This window comes from Pleurodeles waltl, chromosome 4_2 (assembly GCF_031143425.1).
Source record: "Pleurodeles waltl isolate 20211129_DDA chromosome 4_2, aPleWal1.hap1.20221129, whole genome shotgun sequence".
NCBI lineage: Eukaryota > Metazoa > Chordata > Amphibia > Caudata > Salamandridae > Pleurodeles > Pleurodeles waltl.
In genome coordinates, this window is record NC_090443.1 from 172,056,208 (window position 1) to 172,077,558 (window position 21,351).

Below are 21,351 nucleotides of genomic sequence, written 5' to 3' on the forward strand. Positions count from 1 at the left end.
TCCTCGGCATGGTCACGTACTGCAGTCGTTTCATGCAGAACCTGGCAGACATCACAGGACCTCTGCGGGAGCTCACACAAGCCAACAGACAATGGAATTGGGGCGAAGAACAAGAGAATGCATTCCAAGCCACGAAAAATGCATTATCCGCAGAAACCACGCTAGCATTTTTCGACCCACGACGACAGTCACAGTTAGTCGTTGATGCCAGCCCCACAGGACTAGGGGCGGTGCTAGCACAAAAGCAGGACTGCGGGGAATGGGCCCCCATTGCCTTTGCCAGCCGCACGCTCACACCAACGGAACAGCGATACTCGCAGATCGAACGGGAAGCCATCGCTATCCACTGGGGATGCCGCCATTATCACCTCTATTTGTACGGAAAGCCATTCTCCGTGGTGACGGATCACAAACCATTACTAACTCTATTCAAAGGCTCATCTTCTAAGCCACCACCGAGAATAGAAAAATGGATCCTACAACTACAGGAATATGATTTCACGCTAGAGTACCAACCGGGCACAAGAAACCCAGCGGATTTCCTCTCCCGGCATGCCCGCGTAGCCACGCCGCAAGAAGCGGAAGACGCACTGGAAACAGAAGAGTACGTCAGAACGATAGTGGAACACGCCAGGCCAGTACCCATACCGCTCAGTGAAGTGATCGAAGCAACCGCCCAAGACGAGTGTCTACAGCTAGCCATCGCAGCCACAAGAACAGGGAACTGGCGACCCCTGCAGCGCCCTGACGCCTTCAGAACACAGGAAGCGCAAGCCCGTTTGCATGCACTATTCAATGTGCGACAAGAACTCTCCACAAGCGAAGAAGGCTGTCTTCTGAGAGGCCTCCGTTTGGTCATCCCATCCAGACTGACAACTAGAGCTGTGACCCTGGCTCATGCGGCTCACCAAGGCATCGTAAAATCGAAATCCCGTATCAGAGATAAAGTGTGGTTCCCAGGCCTAGACAAGATGGTAGAAGACACGGTAAAACAGTGTCTAGTATGCCAAGCCAGCGGTAATCCAGACCCACCAACGCCAGTCATCACTGAGGAGGGACCCACAACGCCGTGGCAACGGGTCAGTGCAGATTTCGGAAGCCTTCCTGATGGCTCACATATGATCATTGTGATAGACGACTACTCTTGCTACCCGGAAGTCGAAGTCGTACACTCCACAGCCGCCCATGCAGTCATTCCCAAAGTAGAGAAAATGATGGCCACCCATGGACTTTTCGGAGAGGTGCGCACTGACAATGGGCCACCTTTCAACAGCCATGAATGGGCGGCATTCCTAGCATCCACAAGCACTAAACATCGGCGCATCACGCCACGGTGGCCACAAGCGAATGGAGAGGTAGAGAGATTTGTGAAGACAATCAACAAGGTAATCCGCATAGCGGTAGCAGAAGGCAGAGATCTGGAACGAGCAATATATGCGTTCTTAAGAGAATACAGAGTCACGCCACACGCCACCACAGGAATCGCCCCCAGCCAACTTTGTTTCGGGAGAGTGGTGTCGGATGCTATCCCGCATCATCCATCGTGGGCAGCAAGATCACCACCACCAAACAAGTCAGAAACCAGGAGGACCAACACCAACACAAAAGCATCCCAGAAACGGAAGGCCCGTGAGACGACAATACAGGTCGGAGACACCATCCTAGTAAAAGATCGCAACCCAGGAGGAAAGTTCCGTCTCCCATTCGAAGTACAACCATGGACTGTGACGGCAATGAAAGACACCATGGTAACGGCTCGGCGTGGACCAGAAACAGTAACACGCAATGCAGCACTGTTCAAACATTTACCCGGTGCGAGGAGAGATGAAAGAGAGGAGGACACCGCAGGAGAATGGGCAGACCTGGACGGAGATCCAGGGGAACCGATACCCACAAATAGAGAAGAGATAGACACTCCGGAACACAACGGAACACACCCAACAGCAGAACAAAGGCAAGAACAACTCTGTGGTGAGATAGCACCCGATGGGAGAACAGGAGAGAACCACGTGTCAGAGCGATCCAGGACAGGAAGATACCTGCTGAGGCACAATCCAGGCCCGTCCCGGAGATATGAGAACTATGCCGATGACTGACCGATCCCATGAGCACCCACCCATGGGCCAAGAAACGTCTCAACAGAAAACCACGCTGGCAGAGTAAATGGTTTCCAGTTTTCAGTTTTGGTGTTCGTGTTAACAGTTTCCCTTCCCCGTTGGGGAGGGATGTGATGTTGTCACAGAGGTAAGACGACACCACGAGACAAGAAGGAGGGGGGTGAAACCCTAACACCCCTCGGACCAGGTCAGAGTGGACTGGGCTGGTAGAAAGGAAGGGGAGGTGACAAGGGAGGGGGAAAAAGGCGCGAGGGCAGTTGCGCGCGAGGCGAGAATAAAGGAGGTTCTACAGTTACCTGTGTCCAGCGTAATTCCTTCAGGTCCCGCCGCGACCTGACACCCTCCTCCCTCCTGCCGCACGCTCGTTAGAGCGATTTGAATGGACTCGGCCGGAGCAACCTTTTGGGGAACCATTGGCTCTCCACTTCTTCTCCAGTGAAACCTATAACAGGGCATGAGACAATCTGTGTGTTGTTTATCTCCCACATTTGACGGTATTTGCTAAAGGAGATGTCTCAACATTTGGAACACTAAGTACACTGTGTCGTGGCAGACAGAGTCTTCTCGAGGAAGGTTATACTCTTAGTATTGTGTTTTTTTACTTCAGATGCCGACCACAGTGCCATGAAGATCGGGCTAATAGTGACCCCATTCTCTCTGTGGCATTTGGACATTGCCGGCACACATCTAGGTATTGTCTATGTGCTCATGATATTTACTCTATCGAGCACTTTGGGTGAATAAGGAGAAAGGTGTCTGTGGTGTAGTTCTTTTGTTGGATGAAGCACTATTAGCGACATGCTCCGCCCCTTTATCTGTGTTCATCTCTTGATCTATGTCTACCCTATAGGGACACTTTGGATTTTAGCGGTTCTTGCACTTGTAATCTCAAACATGGACACCACCTTTTGTATCTTTATCTATTTTGTTCCTTTGTCTGACTTGTTCTGTTTCTCTTTAGTTGTTGTTTATGTGTTATGTTTTTGTTTATTGTGGAGCATATGGGGTTTGAGTTCTCAAGATTACGGACACATGTTTCTTATTCTTATAGGAGGATGTTATGCCATTTACTGCTCCCTGGAATTGTATTTAATACATAAGTTAGTGCCCTGGAGAAGGTGGGCGACCTTTTCTTGGTCATCAGTCACCAAAACGTACGTTGGCACCGTATAATGAATATGAGATAATTACTATGGCCAACATGGAAATCTCTTGGTAATTTAAGATCAATTTATTCATCCTCGCCAAAAGAGACTAAAGATCTTAAAGCCTAAGGAGGACCTTCGTAGTTTCAAAACTACCAGCACATATACATTGGACATTGTGGACCCTTTTTGGTGGGCCTTTTACAATTATGATATCATGAAATTAGTGGACCACCATATTGCAATGCAATCATTATAACAGATGAAATAGCCCATTAGGCATGATTGCATATTACATCTTATAGTCCTGCTTGACTATTTCCATATTGGTTTCAAGGCATTTATTTGCAAACTTTATCTTGTTTTTAAACTGTGTGAATGAAGAAGTGTGACTGTGTTTTTCCAGTTTTTTATAACTTGTTTTTTCTAGGGTGCACATTTAGTATTGATCTCACTATAGTGTTAGAAGTATATATGTCAGGTTGAAGTACTGCTTTATAGTATAATTGCATTGGTGTTTATAATGAAATAAATTTTGCACTGTATCTGCTTATACACATGCTTCTTTATTCTTTTTGGGTTTGTGTCTAGTTTTCTTGAGAACTCTTCTCCCTAGGGACCCTTGGGGTCCCGATATCGGTACCCAGGGTGTCCTTTGGACAGTTAGTATTCATATTTTGACATCTATACACATGCTACACGTCTCACCTGCTGCTACATTACAGTGGTGGCACCAAACAAGCACACAGAAGAGAAGATGGAAGATTGGAGCATTTCTGGTGAGGGTTTACCACAGTCAGAAAATCCAGATTAGGCACACTCTTCTCGGGTACAATCAGTAGATGGTGCTTCAGCATAAGTACTGCTTTTCAACTTTCGTTAGTTGTATCTTTCCCATTTCAGAAAACTCTGCACTTGTGCCCCTTATGATGCTTCTTTTTCCTGTCTTAGGGTTTGGGTCGCCTTCTTGGTTAGGTTTACTTGTGTTTGCTTTGGAGGGTGTTTACCTGCCATGTGGGTTACAGAATAACACCTTGGCCTATCTCCTTACTTGGCATTTTTCTGAAGAGGCCTTAAACATTGATACTCACTTTATAGTACTGCATGATGTCTTTTCATATTACTACGGTTACTTATTTCTCAAACCTATTTTTGCGTAGGTGATGGTTTACAAGGTTATTTGAGCATGTTAGTTGCATCAAATACGTCCCTGCAAGACATTCATTCTAGAGCTGGGTTTTCATTTTTCCATTCACCTTTTCCACCCTAGAAGGTCTCTCACTAGGGTGCACATTATATTGTAGCCATGGGATATTTCTGGGGAAAAGTAGTTGGACCCTTCTCCCGAAGCACTGCCATCTTGTTCGCCAAGTGACAAAATGATCCAGTATCATTGAAAGCATGGAGCACAATAGAGAGTTCGAAAATTACTCTGTTTCTCTGGACGCCATTATGAGGCTAACCAGTAGCTGATTCTGGACTCTTTGGAAGATGATAATGTCCTTCTCGTGAGCCCCAAATATGGTGATCCTAAAATCTTGTCTAGAGGACATAAATAATGCACTGGCAATCATTATTTTTGTGGCTCAAAGCTGAAAATGAGCTGCATTAACAATGGCAGAAATAATCTGAGAATGCAAAAAATCTGAGTCTAACAAGAGAGACAGATTCCTGATAATTGTCCTGGTAGTCTATTGATTAGCACACGTGGATTTAGTCCCACTGAGGGTAACTTGCCACAATGCATAAATCTTCTTATATAAATGGATTTAATACAAATGAGAGATAGCCATCCAGTGCTTGAACAAAGAAACAACTAAACAAAGAGGACCATGTTGAATGCCCTTCTGATCTGTTACTCTTAAGACAGGGGGCATGCACATTTTTTTTCTTTTGCAAACCTTTGAATAGTTCTATGGACACTCCCCAAATCCTCAAAGGGTGCAAATGTTTTGTGTTGCCACTTGTGAACATCCTTATGTTTGGGTGAATTTGTCATGCAGGACCTTATTTAACACTAATAAAATAGCTTTGCCTAAGCTGGACTTAGTAGAAAACGATTGTTCTTTCCCTGTGCAAGTTTACTATGAATAGAAAACGTCTGCAAAAAGTAAACTTGCAGGGAAAATTTCGGCAAACATTTGCATTGAGCATAGTAAAGCTTTTCACAAAAAAAATATTTAAAAGGTGAGCTGAGTTAGATAGAAGTGAAAAAAATACCTCACTATGGGTCTCATGTACAAAGTTCAGGTTGTAAATCAGTTGTTTTTTTGAACAGGATGGACTAATTTTTGCACTGGAGGCAAGGCCGGACTGGAAGTGGGGGGGGGGGGGGCAGTTTTGTTACTGGGGGTCGGTTTTGTAGCAGTGCGGCAGTTTTAAAAGCACCCATTCTTAAGTTCCTTATATATCCAAGGGCTTTCAGGCAACAACAAAAGTTAAGATAATTCTGGTGATTAATGTACCTGCTGGAGTGAGAGAGAGAAGTTTTGTTTTGTGGCAGTTTTGACTCATTTGAGATCAGGTTAATATGCCTGCTGCAAAGAACTTGTACAATGCAGATAGTTTAGCAGTGTTTTATGTGCATAGCTCAGTGGGTTACTGCTTTTGTCACACGCTCCTTTTGTTTCTGTTTAGTTCATAAATTACAATCATAATCTAGCACAAAGAGCAATTAAACGCATTCAAAGAGCTGCATGTAAACTGCATAGTAGAGGTCAGAAAGGTTATGTTTTTTCCCACGCTTTCACTACGTCAGTGTTGCTAAAGAGGGCTTGTTTGGGTAGAATTAAATTATTGTTAGTAAATCCAACCCTAACCACTGTGTTAGGTTCTGAATCCTAGGTTTGTGCTTCTCCAGACCAAGCACCAATATGGATGACATGTTACTCCTACACCTTGTAGTCCCCGATGTCTTATGTAACATTTTCTATATGCTGATTTACACAATTATGATATATCTTCTTTGTATGGGTGTGTGATGCAAATTGCTCCAACACTCTACACCGGTTTGAGAGGCACTATAAAAAATGAAATACATGTGGCAGAGGGGCTATAGACAGATGAGAGGTTAATAGTGAGAGAATCATTGAAGAGCCCCAACAAAGCCCCAACAAAGACTGTCGTATTCTACTTCACTGTAAGGTCATCATTTAGAATACTTTAGAAGCTAATGCTATTGAAAATATAATGAAAATGTGTTGTAGAAATTACCATTTGTGCCATTTTTCCCCAAACTTTCTTGAGGGCAAAACCCCTTAAAGCCCCCTTGTAGTGCTCAGACACGCTAACTGCACACTTCGGCCCTAACTGCAAGCGAAGTCCAAAACAGTTGCAGTGCAAAACAACCGCTTGCAAGGAGTTACAAAAAGTCCAGCCTCATTAAAATGCACAGGGCAAGATTCATTTAACGACTCATTGTTAAAGACTGTGCATACAGAATTGGAGACCTGAGACTGACAGCAGACTTTAAACTCTGCGCTCTGTTAGCATGTCAGACCTTATTAAGTACACTTACAAGGGAGACGCGAAAAGGCCAATGAAGCTTTTGACTTTCTTCCAGGTTTTCCCACCATATATCCCATACATGCATAGATCATTAACCAATAACAATAACATTAGTAATCAATAGGAGTCAGTAATTCCACACACCATGGCCCTGCAGTCATGAATAACCACGACTGTGTAAAAGTTAGAATGTTTATTTCCCTATATTAACATTGCTAATGTTACTTAGCTTAATGTCAAAATCAACTGATAAACATACAGAAACAATGCTGGCTGTCCAAAGCAGCGGAAGAATCGCAATCTAATCAAGGCTTGAGCTACTACACATTCTAAAGTTACAGTGCAAATTAATAACAAGAATAACTGCGCATATGATGTTACATACATTTAGATTCAGCAAAGAAAATACATCAGCTGTTATTACATGTAACAAACTTCACTAGTGAGAACCCTAACTAACATCAGATTGGAATAGCATGTTTGGGCTTCATGCAAAACAATTTAGTCACACAAATTTGGAAAAACATGTAACCATGCCCCTATCAAAATAGCTTGTGGTACCTAGAAACAAAAGCAAATAGACATAGGAATTAATGACATTATTGGTATACCTCTCCTCAAATGGATCAGCAAGCTACGATAGCCTTCGTCATCAGGACATCAGTCTGGTCAGCAAGGCATCAGGATTCAGCATCAAAACTCAGAAAAGGCAAAGTCTCTTAAGCAATAAAGTTAAGCACATCTCTTCTCAAGACGGTCAAGAAAATAATGGCCTTATGGCAAGATAGAAAATGGGCAAATGGTGTCTTCTTCTCAGTGCAGTCTGGCTAAGTTAGATTTTCTAAAACTACTTCCCACATCCTAATTGGTCAGGGATCGCATGTTCACACTTTGTCCAATGGAACTGAAACTTCAAGTCTACATTTCTACTAGTACATGGTTCACATGTCAATGATTGGCTCCTCTTGTCCCGCTCCCGTTATTCAGCTCATCAGGTATCAATATTGTTGCAGCTTATACTTCAGACAGTATGTTCTTTGTCTTCTCCTGGGAAAGTCAGTCTTAAACACATTACATTAAACATTGTTGCACTAGAAAGTGCATCATTTCCTAGCAAGCAGTTTCTCATGAGAAAGACTTTTAGCTACGAGCACATGGACAGTACAGTGGAAAAATCACGATTTAATTCTCTAAGCATCCATTTTATTAAATGTCTAAGAAATGCAGCTTGACATGAGGCTGTGCAATTAGGCCAAGACCTTGCTAAGTTAAGGTCTACAATTAATAAAGCTAATACATAATGCATAACCCTTAATATGACATATTACTACATTAATCAAAAAAAGCTCACCATTTCATATTAATAAGCTATTAATAAGTACCCTTCGCTAATGTTGACGGCCACTCTGACAGGCGCACCTTCAAGTGCGTGCATTATTTTTCTCTAAGTGACTACATTTTCTACACAAATCCAATACTCAAAACTCATCAATATTCATTATTAAAACTCATTAATAATTCAGCGTTAGCAATCCCTCCTCTGATGACTAAATATGTCCTCAAACCAAATCTTCCCACACAAATTTTAGCATCGGCTAAAATTCTAGCATTTCAATCCCTTTAAATACTGTTTCCCACTTTGAATTTCCTCTAAGCAATTTTTCTCTTTTCATTTCTTCCCCCCTTTGATAATTTTTCATTTTCTTTAATCGTTGTACACAAATTACATATTCCCCATGCTCCAATTATTTAAATCACAATAATTAATATCCCTTGTATTTTTTTCAATAATATCCCTTTCCCAATGTTGCTGAGCCAATTTCCCATTGAAGCAAATCCTTTGCCAACTTTCTCTCAAACACCTGGTTCCTTCAACTCTTTCAAATCAGCACATTCATTAGTCAGATTAGTAAGTAAGCTTCTAATTTCTTATCTATTATCAGGAATAAATTGAACAGCAATGCTTCGAATTAAGCATTTTGAAAACTCCGCCATTCTTTGTTAAAAGAATGCCTAATGCAAGACAAGTCATAGCTCTTTCCGCAGCTAATTCTGTATATATCAGGATCATGGCTCCTGAAACATATGTCAGCATGTTATCCACAATAGTAGACAACTTTCAAATCTTTATCAAGTTCAGAACAACTCCTACTGAAGGAATCATTGTTCCAAATATATCACCTACTATACCAGAAGGAGACTCTCTCATTTGTCTACTGTGATGTCATTCACTCAATTTTGGAAATCTCTAAGTTATCCAAGATGCAAAATCTTTGGGAAAAGTATCCCCAAATAACATGTACCATACCATCCTCTTGGAAGATGGTAATAAGCATTAAGTCCACAGATGTAATATGTCAGGAACAGCTGGATCCTGTCCATTCAACATAAACGTCCACTTACTATGAAACAAAAATACATGCCTACATTCACTTGTTCCCACAAAGTGTCAGTGCAAGATTTAAGCTTATATGCACAAAGCTTCCCTCCGTGTTGCACATCTAAAGCTAATTTCTTGTGTTTTATTGCCCTATAAGCATAATCATTCTTGTAAGTCCTTTTTTCTAAACTCTTTTCTAATTTCTCCTTTAATACCTTTCTTCTGTCATCTCTGTTATCTAAGAAGCTCTTTTCTAAAGGTGTAAGCAAGCATGTCAGGGTATTTCTGTGAGCATCTGCTGTCCCAAAAGTTAATGTAGGCTCAAAGAAACTCCTTACTAACACTATGTCATTATCCTTAGCTATTCTACTCAGATACTTAATTATGGAGACAAACGAAAACATGACATCATAGTTGGAGAAGAATCCTGGTTATAGAATCTTGTTAGTAACAGACTACAACTTATCCCATAAGTAAGAGGCAAACTATGATAGGTAACTCCTTCTTCGACTGATGAAGAAATCTGTGTACACACAAAACAATTCTTGACATCCATTGTCTCAACATATTCACTCAGTAAGCAATAGAATACATTAGAAGAGAGTTCCCCTGGGACATTATCTACATGCAGATACTTCTCATCCAACCTAACCTTCTCTATTGCCTTAATGCAGTGGTTGTCTCTAAAGCTGAAGCATGGTCAGCTTTACTCTTGTCAAGAACAGTCATTCCCACAATCAATACAACACAATATCACAAACACAATTGACAAACCAATACTCCTGTATCTACAGCACCTGTTTCTCCAACCCTGCTGACTAATGTTATTCATGATATGTAAAGAATCAGAAAGTAGAAGAAAAAATGTAGAACTATGCAGCAAAAATCAAAAACAAAAATCATCTTTTCAGCAGTTATTTACAGCTCTCAGTCTCACTTCCAGGATCCTTTGTCAAAAATCGGTTTAGCAGCTTCTCTTTTCTTTTTACACTTTTCTCAATTTGTCCCAATAGTGCAGTTTGTTAGCTTTTTTCAAGTGCCAAAATATTGACTTGGAATGTCTCGATCAAAACAAAAAGACAAAAACTCTCTTTGCAATTTACTTGTAGTTGCATATGCCCATTCAGGACCTGCGTACCTTCGACTTGCTATTCTCTTTCTTTTCAACTTTCGATCTCCATTCAATTCTCTCTCACTCAGGTCTTCTCTCCTAATCGAATCTACTCCTTCCTCTATTGTTGTCACAACAACTGCTTCCTTTCTCTTTGCTTGTGATTCAGGCTACTTATCTCCTTTCAGTGGACCCTTTGTCAATGCTCTTTTTCAGTGTTGAACTAGAAACATCTTCTTATTCTGCAGGAGTTTCTCTTGAGAGACCTGCAACATGTTCAGGAGGAGTCAGATCACATTGGCTCTGATCCTCCTCAACTCCTTCCCCCTCGGGGTCTGGCGTTTGTTCCGTTTGTCTCTCAAATTAATCTAATTCTGGGAAAGCCCTTCTCTGACTAGGCTCTCCTGTTGCCTCAATTGAGATTGGCTCACTGTCACCCTCCTGGAGCTCTTCTCATTCGTCTCTCACCGGAGTGAGTGAACCGTCCTCAACATGCTCAGATCTGGTCTCAGTTCCGCTTTCTTCTCCTTCCAGCTCTGAGGCTTGTCTGGTCGTTGTTGGTACTCTCAACAACTCTTCTTCATCGTCCAAATGACATGCCACTTTTCTCATGTGGCTTCCCTGGATCCAGTTCGGAACTCTAGCACACTTCACACCTGTGGTAGAGGTCAGAACCACCTGGAAAGGGCCTTCCCACTGAGGCTCCAAACAAATCTTCCTCATGTGTTTCCAGACCACCACCCAGTCACCCGCTCTCGGGTGTGTCCTTGATCGTGGATTGGTGGCACTGCGGTAGCTTCCACCTGCTGAGAGAAAGAGCGAACCACATCTGCCAGACCTTTGCAATAGTCAAACACCATATTATCTGTAATGCTCACAAGCACATTTGCAAGGACCTCTGGCAACCTCATTGCTCTGCCCATGAGGATTTCGTGCAGTGACAATCCTGTCTTCCTGTTGGGGGTGTTCCTCATTGTCATCAGAACTAAAGGCAGTGCATCAGGCCATTTCAGATTTGTGGACACACACATATTTGCCATTCTTGATTTCAAGGTACCATTCATATGTTCCACTAGTCCTGATGCTTCAGGGCGGTAACTACAAAGCACTCATTGCAAGGCTGCACACAGTAATTTCACTACTTCATTGTTGAAGTGACTTCCTCTATCTGATTCTAAAGAGATCAGAAACCCAAAACTTGGTATCAGTTCTCTAAGCAGTAATTTCGCTCCTGTAAGGCTGTCATTTCTTTGTGTAGGGTACGCTTCAATCGAGTGACTAATGATGCAAACAATCACCAATACATATCTCAAACCTCCACACACATGCATCTCAATAAAATCCATCTGCATTCTGCTGAATAGACCTATTGCTCTTGCAATGTGGCTCAAATTAACCACTGTCCCTTTTCCCACGTTCCTTTGCTGACAAATGACGCAACAATGGCAAACTGCTTCAGCAACTTGTTTAAACCTTGGATTGAGCCAACTATGTTTGAACAGGTGAATGATAGCATCCCTCCCAACACGCGCTTGACCATGATAATATCTAGCCATTTGAGACAACAGACTGTTGGGCAAAACCAATTGTCCCTCTTCTGAAACCCACAACTGATCCTGTCGCTGTAATTTTGGTCCATGAACGTTTTTCCTCCATGTCAACATTATTCTGCATTTTTTTAAATTCTTCAAATGTAACTATTATTTGCAATGCAAAACGTGGACATATTACATCTTTTTCAGGAAACAATTCCCACTTATATTTGAACGATATACAGTTCAAATCCCAAAACCTTGCGAATTTATCTTCCTGTCCATTTCTCATTGACACAAAATTTTGTGATTTCAGATGTGCACTGCATTTCACCACAACAATCTTTTCAGGCATTTGGATAGCTTGCAACAATTCTTTAATTCTCTCACCATTTCTCACTGGTGAACCAGAAGGGGTCATGAAACCTGTCTGTGACCACAACTGGCCAAACTCATCGACTATTCCAAATTTATACTGGCTATTCGTATATACTTTTAGCTGAGCAGAAACATGGCACGCTTTAGTAAGGGCTACCAGTTCCGCTACTTGTTCAGAATACAATCTTCGAAGCCAGGACGCTTCTAGGATACCAGTAATTGTGCACAGAGCATATCCTGCTCTCAGTACTCCTGTATTGTATTTTTGACAGGAACCATCAACAAAGATAATTTGGTCATTTTCTTCCAATCGGGTATCTCTAATATCAGGTCTCGGTTTTGTGCACAGATCAGTTACTTCAAGCCAATCATGCTTAATGTCTTCCAACTTTTCAGTTTCAACATTTTCATTTGGAAGCAAGGTTGCGTGGCTCAGCACTGTACATCTTTTCAATGACACATTTGGTGACCCCAAAATACTTGTCTCGTAACACGTCAATCTTGCGCCTGTCAGATATTGGGTCTTGATGCGGGTAAGTAAAAGTTCAATTGAGTGAGGGACCATTACACTTAGGGGATGTCCCATCACCACACCTTCACACAGTGGGAGGCTTTCTCTAATTGCTGCAACTGCACGCAGACAGCCTGGTAAAGCTGCTGTGACTGGGTCCAAAGTAGCTGAAAAATATGCTACTGGGCGGTTTACATATATGGACCTGCGTCAAGACAGACAAAGAACATGCATCACGCTCATGACAAAACAACATGAAGGACTTTGTGTAATCAGGCATACCCAAAGTTGGAGCTTTGCACAGACTCTCAATTCAGAAAACGCTTTCATGCAAGCCTGGTCTAACACTAGCGGATCAGTGACCTCTTTGTGGTTCAGCTTCTGCAATGGCTTGGAAATGACTGAAAAATTGGGAATCCACTGGCGGCAATAGCCTACCATCCCTAGAAACATTCTGACATCTCTGTGTGGTTGGGGACTCATCTGTAATATGGCTGTGACCCTTTCTCTGGATATTTTCCTTATTCCCTTGTCAATCTGGTGACCACGTACTTCACACTTCTTTCTGACAGTACTGCAATTGAAGTCGAGACACTTTATGCCCATTTTTTCCCAAATGGTTCACCAAGGCAATTGTGTCATACTTGCTCTCATCCCTCATTTTGGACGCAATCAGTAGGTCATCAATGTACTGTACCAAGGTCGTTTGGAAAGGCAATTCCTACTCCAAATTTTTCTTCAAAATTTGATTGAATGTGGAAGGTGACTCCGAAAACTCTTGAGGAATTCAACACCAACAGTAAACTCGGTCTAAAAATTTGAAACAAGAGAAATTGGCTGTCTTCATGAAGAGTAACAGAAAAGAAGGCTTGTGACAAGTCTAGGACAGTGAACCACTCAGCAGCTCAAGGAATCCGAAACATTATCACAGCTGGATTTGGCACCACGAGGGAACATTTGATCACAGTCTCATTTATTTCTCTCTAATCCTGGACAATTCTAACCTTTCCACAGGGCTTTTTCAAACCCATTATCGGTGAATTACATGGGGTGCTTAGCACCTCTTTTGAAACCCCTGTTTCACAAATTCTGCAATTATTTGGGCAACCTTTATAAGGATATCCTGTGGCATGTGGAACTGGGGAATCTCAGGAAAAATTGTGTTTGACTTTACAGTAACCTTAACCGGCTCAACCCCCTTTATCAGACCTATTTCTTTCCCTGTCAGATCCCAAACTTTCTCTTTAACTGTTCCCTGTAAATCAAGAGGAAGCTCCTTCACTGTGAACACTGGAAATAAATTAATCAGGGGGTACTCCTCATTTATCATCTCACACTCGGTCTATGGAGCAAGGTCATCTTCATCATCACTATTCGTCTGTATCTCGATTCCGTCATTTGAGCAAGTAATACAGCACCTGGTTTTACACACCAATTGCGCTTCAAGGGCAGCTGCCAATCCGTCTCGCGGCTTGTCCTCCTAAACTCAGATTCACACTAAACTAATTCAAAATTATTGTGAGCACTAAACAAAATCAAAACCCAATTTGTCAGTTTACTACAGGTATGGTAACCTAATCGCTTCAGAAACTTTACAGATTTTTCACTGACAGCGTTTTGCTCTAACAGCTACTCCTTCGTTCTCGGTTTCCCTGATTCGCAAGCAAAGTCCATCTACAAATTTCACTCTCAGCTGATCAGTGGGTCTGTCCTGGTGCACATAGGACTCACAAGATCTCAGTCGAAAAAATTATTTCAATCACTTTGACTGACACTCTGGCTTGTCGACCACATCCTGTAGAAGGCAGGCCTGGTTTCTAGAGGGTACCAAAGGTACTTACACCTTATTCCAGGTCCAGTTATCCCTTATTAGTGAAATGTAGTCAGTGTTTAGAAACCAGGCTGTCTAGAGGAAGCTGTAGGCAGAGCAGCCAAGGATAAACTAAGAGACATGCAAAGCTCTTGCAATACCACTGTAGTCACGCAGTACTCACACACATGAAAGACAATACTCAGTGTTACAAAAATAAAGGTACTTTATTTTAGTGACACAATGCCAAAAATACATTAGAGACTATACTACCTTAGGAGGTATAATACACAATATATACACTAGTAACCAAAAGCAGGTAAGTAAATAGTCAGAAAACAGTGCAAACAGTGAAAATCACAACAGGCTGTAATGGGCCATTTTAGTAGATGGTTTGTGTAGGGGAACACAAACCATATACTAAAATAGTAGAATGCGAAAGCCAGGTTCCCACCTAGGCAAGTGTAGTGTATAGAGGGTCATTGGGAGAGTAAGAAAACACCAATGGTAAGCAACAGATCCCACCCTAGAGCCCAGGAAACCAGGAGTAAATCACAATAGGTTTCCTAAAACATACAAGAAGTTGTGATAGAAGATTATGTAAAAACCAGAAGAGACTGCAAGACACCAACAATGGATTGCTGGATCTGAAGACCTGTGGAAGAAGGCGTCCAAGTAGCACTGAAGAGTCCAGGGAGAACTGAAGCCCCTGCTAACCCGGATGAATGTGCAAAAGCAACTGAAAGTCACGCGGTCCACGAGGGTACTGCGTGGTAAGGTAAGCTCTTACCTCCACCAAAGTTGGACAGCTGGACGTTGGGACTGTCGGAGTCACTTTAGATCACCACCCGTGTTGCTGGATACATGCCAGTTGTCTGGAGAGGGGACCCAAGCCACTGGTCACCGCTGAAAAGAGGTGCCTGCTGAAGCAGGGAAGTGACTCTGTCACTCCATGGGAGATTCCTTCGGGTCTTCTGGTGCAGGCTGAAGACAGGCAGTCCTCTGAGGATATATGACCTGGAAACTGTTGCAGTTGCTGGCAGGAGCTGAAGATACAATGTTGCAGAAGACGTCTTTGCTTCATTGTTGCAATTTTGTAGAGTCCTTGGAGCGGTCAGCGGCTGTTCCGTCGGTAGAAGATGAAGTAAAGGATGCAGAGGATTCCTGCTGGAGTCTTGCAATCCGAATCTGAACACCCACCCAGAGGAGAGCCCCTTAATAGCCCTGAGAGGGGGATTGGTCACCTAACAAGGTAAGCACCTATTAGGAGGGGTCTCTGATGCTCCCACAGTGCCCCACCACCTTGGAATCCAAGATGGCAAAACCAAGGGACACTAGGGAGGAGCTCTGGGCACCACCCCTGGGGTTGTGATGGAGAGGGAGTGATCACTCCCCTTTCCTTTGTCCAGTTTCATGCCAGAGCAGGGACTGGGGGTCCCTGAACCGATGCAGACTGGATTATGCAAGGAGGGCACCATCTGTGCCCTTCAAAGCATTTCCAGAGGCTCTGGAAGGCTAACCCTCCCATGCCTGAAACATCTATTTCCAAAGGGAGCGGGTGTAACACCCCTCTCCCAAAGGAAATGCTTTGTTATGCCTTCCTGGGATTAAGCTGCTCAAGCCCCAGGAGTGCAGATGCCTGTCTGTGAGGTGGCAGCAGTTGGGGCTGCCTGGAAAACCTCAGAAGGCTGGTATGGTAGTACTGGAGGTCCACTGTGGAGCCCCTAGAGTGTATGGGATTGTGCAACCAATACTGGAATCAGTAGTGGGGTACAATTCCCAGTTGTTAGACACCTTACATGGCCATATTAGGAGTTACCATTGTGAAGCAGGACATAGGTATTGACCTATGTCCAGTGCACGCATAAAGAGGCATCCCGGCATTCACGAAGTCTGGGAAAATGGGCCTGGACAACGTGGGGGGAACCTCTGCTAGTGCAGGGGTGCCCTCACACACTGGTACTTTGCACCCAGCCTTCAGGGATGGAGGACCCGATACATAAGTGACTTATAAGTGAACTGGTGCAGTGAAAATGGCTGTGAAATAGTGCATGCACTATTGCACACTGGCTGCAATGCAAGTCCCATAGAAGCCTTTGCATGGGCTCCCTATATGTGTGGCAATAGAAATACTGCAGCCCATAGGGATCCCCTGGAATCCCAATGCCCTGGGTACCTAGGTACCATATACCAGGGACTTATAAGGGGGGATCAGTATGCCAATTCGGAGTGAAATACTGAGTTGCCAGTATGTAGTGACAAACTTGGAAACAGAGAGAGCATGAGCACTGGGGTCCTGATTAGCAGGACTCTAGTGACAATTTAGAAAAAAGTGAAACATACTGACAAGTAGGCCATAAACCATAAGCACTGGGGTTCTGATCAGCAGGATCCCAGTGACACAGTAAAAAACACACTGACATCAGGCAGAAATTAGGGGTTAACATGCCAAAAAGAGGGTAATTACCCGATCAACCTATTAAACCAGACAAATTACAACAAAAACCAAGTGTCTCATACACTTTTCAATATACTCTGGAGTCTTGGTCCACGCAGGGTCCGTACATCCACAACCATGGTGACAATGTTTTTTAGCACAAATCGCCACACACATGTGAGGTTCGACGACTTCCCTACTCTCACACTTGGGAGTATGCATACTCCTTCTACAACTTAATTTGGAGTACGTAAACTCCCTAAACTCTCACAAACATCACAATTCACCTGCAATTTGCATAAGCTGTGCCAGTGCAAAACCTACTTCATTCATGCCGTCACTAGAACGCTGAGAACATTCTCAAACAATCATTGGCAAGCTCCAAGATTCTGGGAAAGTTTTAGGTACTCAGGGACACATTTTCTCTCCAGTTTGTATAATTGAATCAAGAAAATCCAAAATTTTACCAATTGCGCCCAATTTATGAATTATTTTGCTCTCTGTAAGGTATTAACCATTACCCTATGATGGGCTCTTAAGGAGACAAACCATCAATCTCTGCTACCATCTCACTTACAAGGGAGACGAGAATAGGCCAATGAACCTTTTGGCTCGCTTCGAAGTTTTCCCAGCATATATCCCGTACATACATAGATCAATAACAATCAATAACATTAGTAATCAATAGGAGTCAGTAATTCCACACACCATGACCTTGCAGTCACGAATAACCACAACTTTATGTAAAAGTTAAAATGTTTTTTTCCCTATATTAACAATGCTAATGTTACGTGGCTTAATCTCAAAATGGATTGATAAACATACAGAAATAATACTGGCTGTCCAAATCGGAGCATAAGATTCCCAATCCAAACAAGGTTTGAGCTACTACACATTCTAAAGTTACAGGGCAAATTAATAGCGAGAATAACTGCGCAAATGATATTACATACATTTAGATTCCGCAAAGAAAATACATCAGCTGTTATTACATGTAACAAACTTCATTAGTGAGAACCCTAAATAACACCAGATTAGAATAGCATGTTTGGGCTTCATGCAAAACAATTTAGTCCCACACATTTGGAAAAACATGTAACTATGGCTCTATCAAAATAGTGGTTGGTACCTAGAAACAAAAGCAAATAGACATAACAATTAATGACATTATTGGTATACCTCTCCTCATTTGGATCAGCAAGCTACGATAGCCTTCATCATAAGGACATCAGTCTGGTCAGCAAGGCATCAGGATTCAGCATCAAAGTTCAGAAAAGGCAAAGTCTCTTAAGCAATAAAGTTAAGCATGTCTCTTCTCAAGACAGTCAAGAAAATAATGGCCTTATGGCAAGATAAAAAATGGGCAAATGTTGTCTTCTTCTCAGCACAGTCTGGCTAAGTTAAATTTCCTAAAACTACTTCCCACATCCTAATTGGTCAGGGGATCGCATATTCACACTTTGTCCAATGAAACAAAAACTTCAAAGTTACATTTCTACTAGTACATGGTTCACATGTCAATGATTGGCTCCTCTTGTCCCGCTCCCGTTATTCAGCTCGTCAGGTATCAATATTGTTGCAGCTTATACTTCAGACAGTAGGTTCATTGTCTTCTCCTGGGAAAGTCGGTCTTAAACACATTACATTAAACATTGTTGCACTAGCAAGTGCATCAACTCCTAGCAAGCAGTTTCTCATGAGAAAGACTTTTAGCTACGAGCACATGGACAGTACAGTGGAAAATCACAATTTAATTCTCTAAGCATCCATTTTAATAAACGTCCAAGAAACACAGCTTGACATGAGGCCGTGCAATTCAGCCAAGACCTCGCTAAGTTATGGCCTACAATTAATACAGCTACTACATAATGCATAACCCTTAATATGACATATTACTACATTAATCAAACAAAAGCTCAACATTTCATATTAATAAGCCATTAACAAGTACCCTTTGCGAACACTGGCGGCAAATGTGTGCATTATTTTTCACTAAGTTAACACATTTTCCACGCAAATCCAACACTCAAAACAAATGAATATTCATTATTAAAACTCATTAATAATTCAGCATTAACAACTTGCAGAATGTCTACGTGTTTTCCTTAATCCAATCGCTGTTGATTAAAGGAACAAGAAGTGGAGTAAAAAAATGGAATCAAATAAATGCTATAAGTGGCATTGGGGGAACCTGCTGTGGGCCCCTGGAGCCATACAGGGTGGTTCACAGAGTGGAAGCTGTCCATCATTGACGCCTTTCACTTTGCCAATCAGTACCACTTACCTGTCATTGATTTGCAACTACAAACCGGGTTGCAAAGTATTACTACTTGCTTCCCACAGGCACTATATTTGTTTTACTATGAAATAAGACAAATTAATCACACCGTACCTTTATATGGGGAGTCACGTTCGTGTTGCCATTTTCCATTCTACAGTATAAAAACGAAAAGACATGTTAAAAAGAAATTCGAAAAGTCGTTTTTTTAAAACAATTTATTTATGCAAAATAAATATTCGCATTTGGCTACAATAAATACAAGCAAAGTGACTGATGGACTTGTGAGTAAACCACTGGTGTTGTAGTTGCCTTGGAGAAACACTGTAGTTGTAATAGGATGATTTTACTTCCTAGGGCCGTATTAGAGTGTGCCTCGTGGAACAACAAGCATGTGCGCCAGCTTTGTGCGCTCCCGGGTCACTTTGATATTACAGAAGGGGCAGCAGACACTTGTGAGCCCCCTTCTTTATTCCTGATGGTGCTGGTGCACATCTAGTGCCAGCGCTATCATTAGAGTTTGTTTCCTCATTTACATGAGGGTGTGGCCACAAGTAAATCAGGGAATCACTTTGCCTCTGTGCCCACACTCGTGTTATTGATGCTGGCGCAGAGGCAAACATGCCTTTAGAAGGTGCACTAAAAGTGTGCCACAAAAAGGTGGTGACCTTTCAGAGCGGCTCTCTGGAGGGGTTAAAAAGGTCCTATAGACGAAAGAGACATCCCTTTACAGACGGGTGCAGTCACTCACTGCACCCAGCCGCAAGGGGATCTCTCTCCCTTCTTTAAAGTGCAGGTGGGTTGCCCCCTGCCTAGTGAAACACTGAGCAGCTTGGAAACAGCCGTTCCATATTTCAGTTAAATTTGCTGCCCCCTGGGCAGCACGGTTTATATCTGCCTAGGAACAGCGCATTCACCATGGTGCACTTTCCCTGTTTGCGCCTGGCACACCTGTTTTAAGGTGCGGTGTGGCACAAACAGGGAAAGTGTGTCCTTAAGGTAATATGGGCCCTGGTATCTACTAATTCTAAAAAGGAAGTTCTTTGAAGCAGATTTCACAACAAACAAATTTATGCATTATAATAACCAAGAGGGGGCATGACATGTCCCTGCTAAACTCAGGCCTGGGTCCATTGCCGGGCTGCAACCTGAGGGCCCTGAAACAAGCAAGGAGAGGCTGACCATCTAACACCTACATTCAGAGAGGTGGCTAATAGTGGTTTTCCTTACTACAGCTGGTGTGGAGGGATGAGTAACTGCAGAGCATCCACGGAAGCAACTACGAGACCAGGACTCAAGATATTGCACAGAGGCATAAAGGCTTTCACAATGAAATTAGGGCATATAAGGCCCTCTTCTTTGGAGACGATATTTTATGTTTTCTAATGAAATCAGCAGTTTCAGTGCCTGCCCTGTTCCCAGAGATAGAGCTTTTTTCCACAGTGTCAGGATGCAAGATCAATTACTCTAAATCACTGGGAATGGGAATGGCTTGCACCCAATATCCCAGGAAGATCTTCAATACATGGAAGGCCTTTTGCAATACTTTGGTGCTATTATCTCTAAAGGCTGCCCCAGTCTCCAAATGAGCAATGTCGACTCAGTTGGACACTCAGTGCAGCTGAACCACAATAGCTGTAGTCGACCCCATCCGTACATATCTTTGAATAAACACCGTTAAAATGAATGTCCTACCATGCCCGCTATACGTGGTCCAAAGTCTTCCACTAAGATTTCCCAAAAACATACTCAAAGAAATTCAATCTCATCTACTTCAGTTTGTAAGGGGGGCAAGATCAACTCTCTCATCTACATTAGGCACTGTCTTTACTTATTGAAACAGGCTGGCTAGGAGGACAGAAACAACCACCTTACCATCACCCTCAACTCTTCCCACCAGTATGGAAAGATCTGTCCTTTTTTTATTGGACTGGTCTTGGTCCTCAGAGGTTGGGGGATATTTTCAATGGAATATAACTAAGACCTAGAATTGAGTACAAGGAACTCTATTCACCATAGAGGTACCTGGCACTACACTGGGTGGGCACAGACTCTGGGGGAACTAAGGGCCAGATGTAGGAAGGTATTAAATTGCGACTTGCAATTTGCGAGTCATAGCGACTCGCAAATTGCAACTCTCAATAC

At 42.7% G+C, this 21,351-nt stretch overlaps 1 protein-coding gene across 1 annotated transcript in view; it reads right to left on the minus strand.

Annotated features, from left to right (window-relative positions):
- RAPGEF3 (Rap guanine nucleotide exchange factor 3) overlaps positions 1-21,351 on the minus strand; it is a 1,225,478-nt gene that overhangs the window by 402,315 nt on the left and 801,812 nt on the right. Inside the window, exon 16 of the mRNA XM_069231039.1 lies at positions 19,321-19,360. Within this exon, the coding sequence (XP_069087140.1) occupies positions 19,321-19,360 (40 nt within the window). The remainder of the gene's footprint in view (positions 1-19,320; positions 19,361-21,351) is intronic.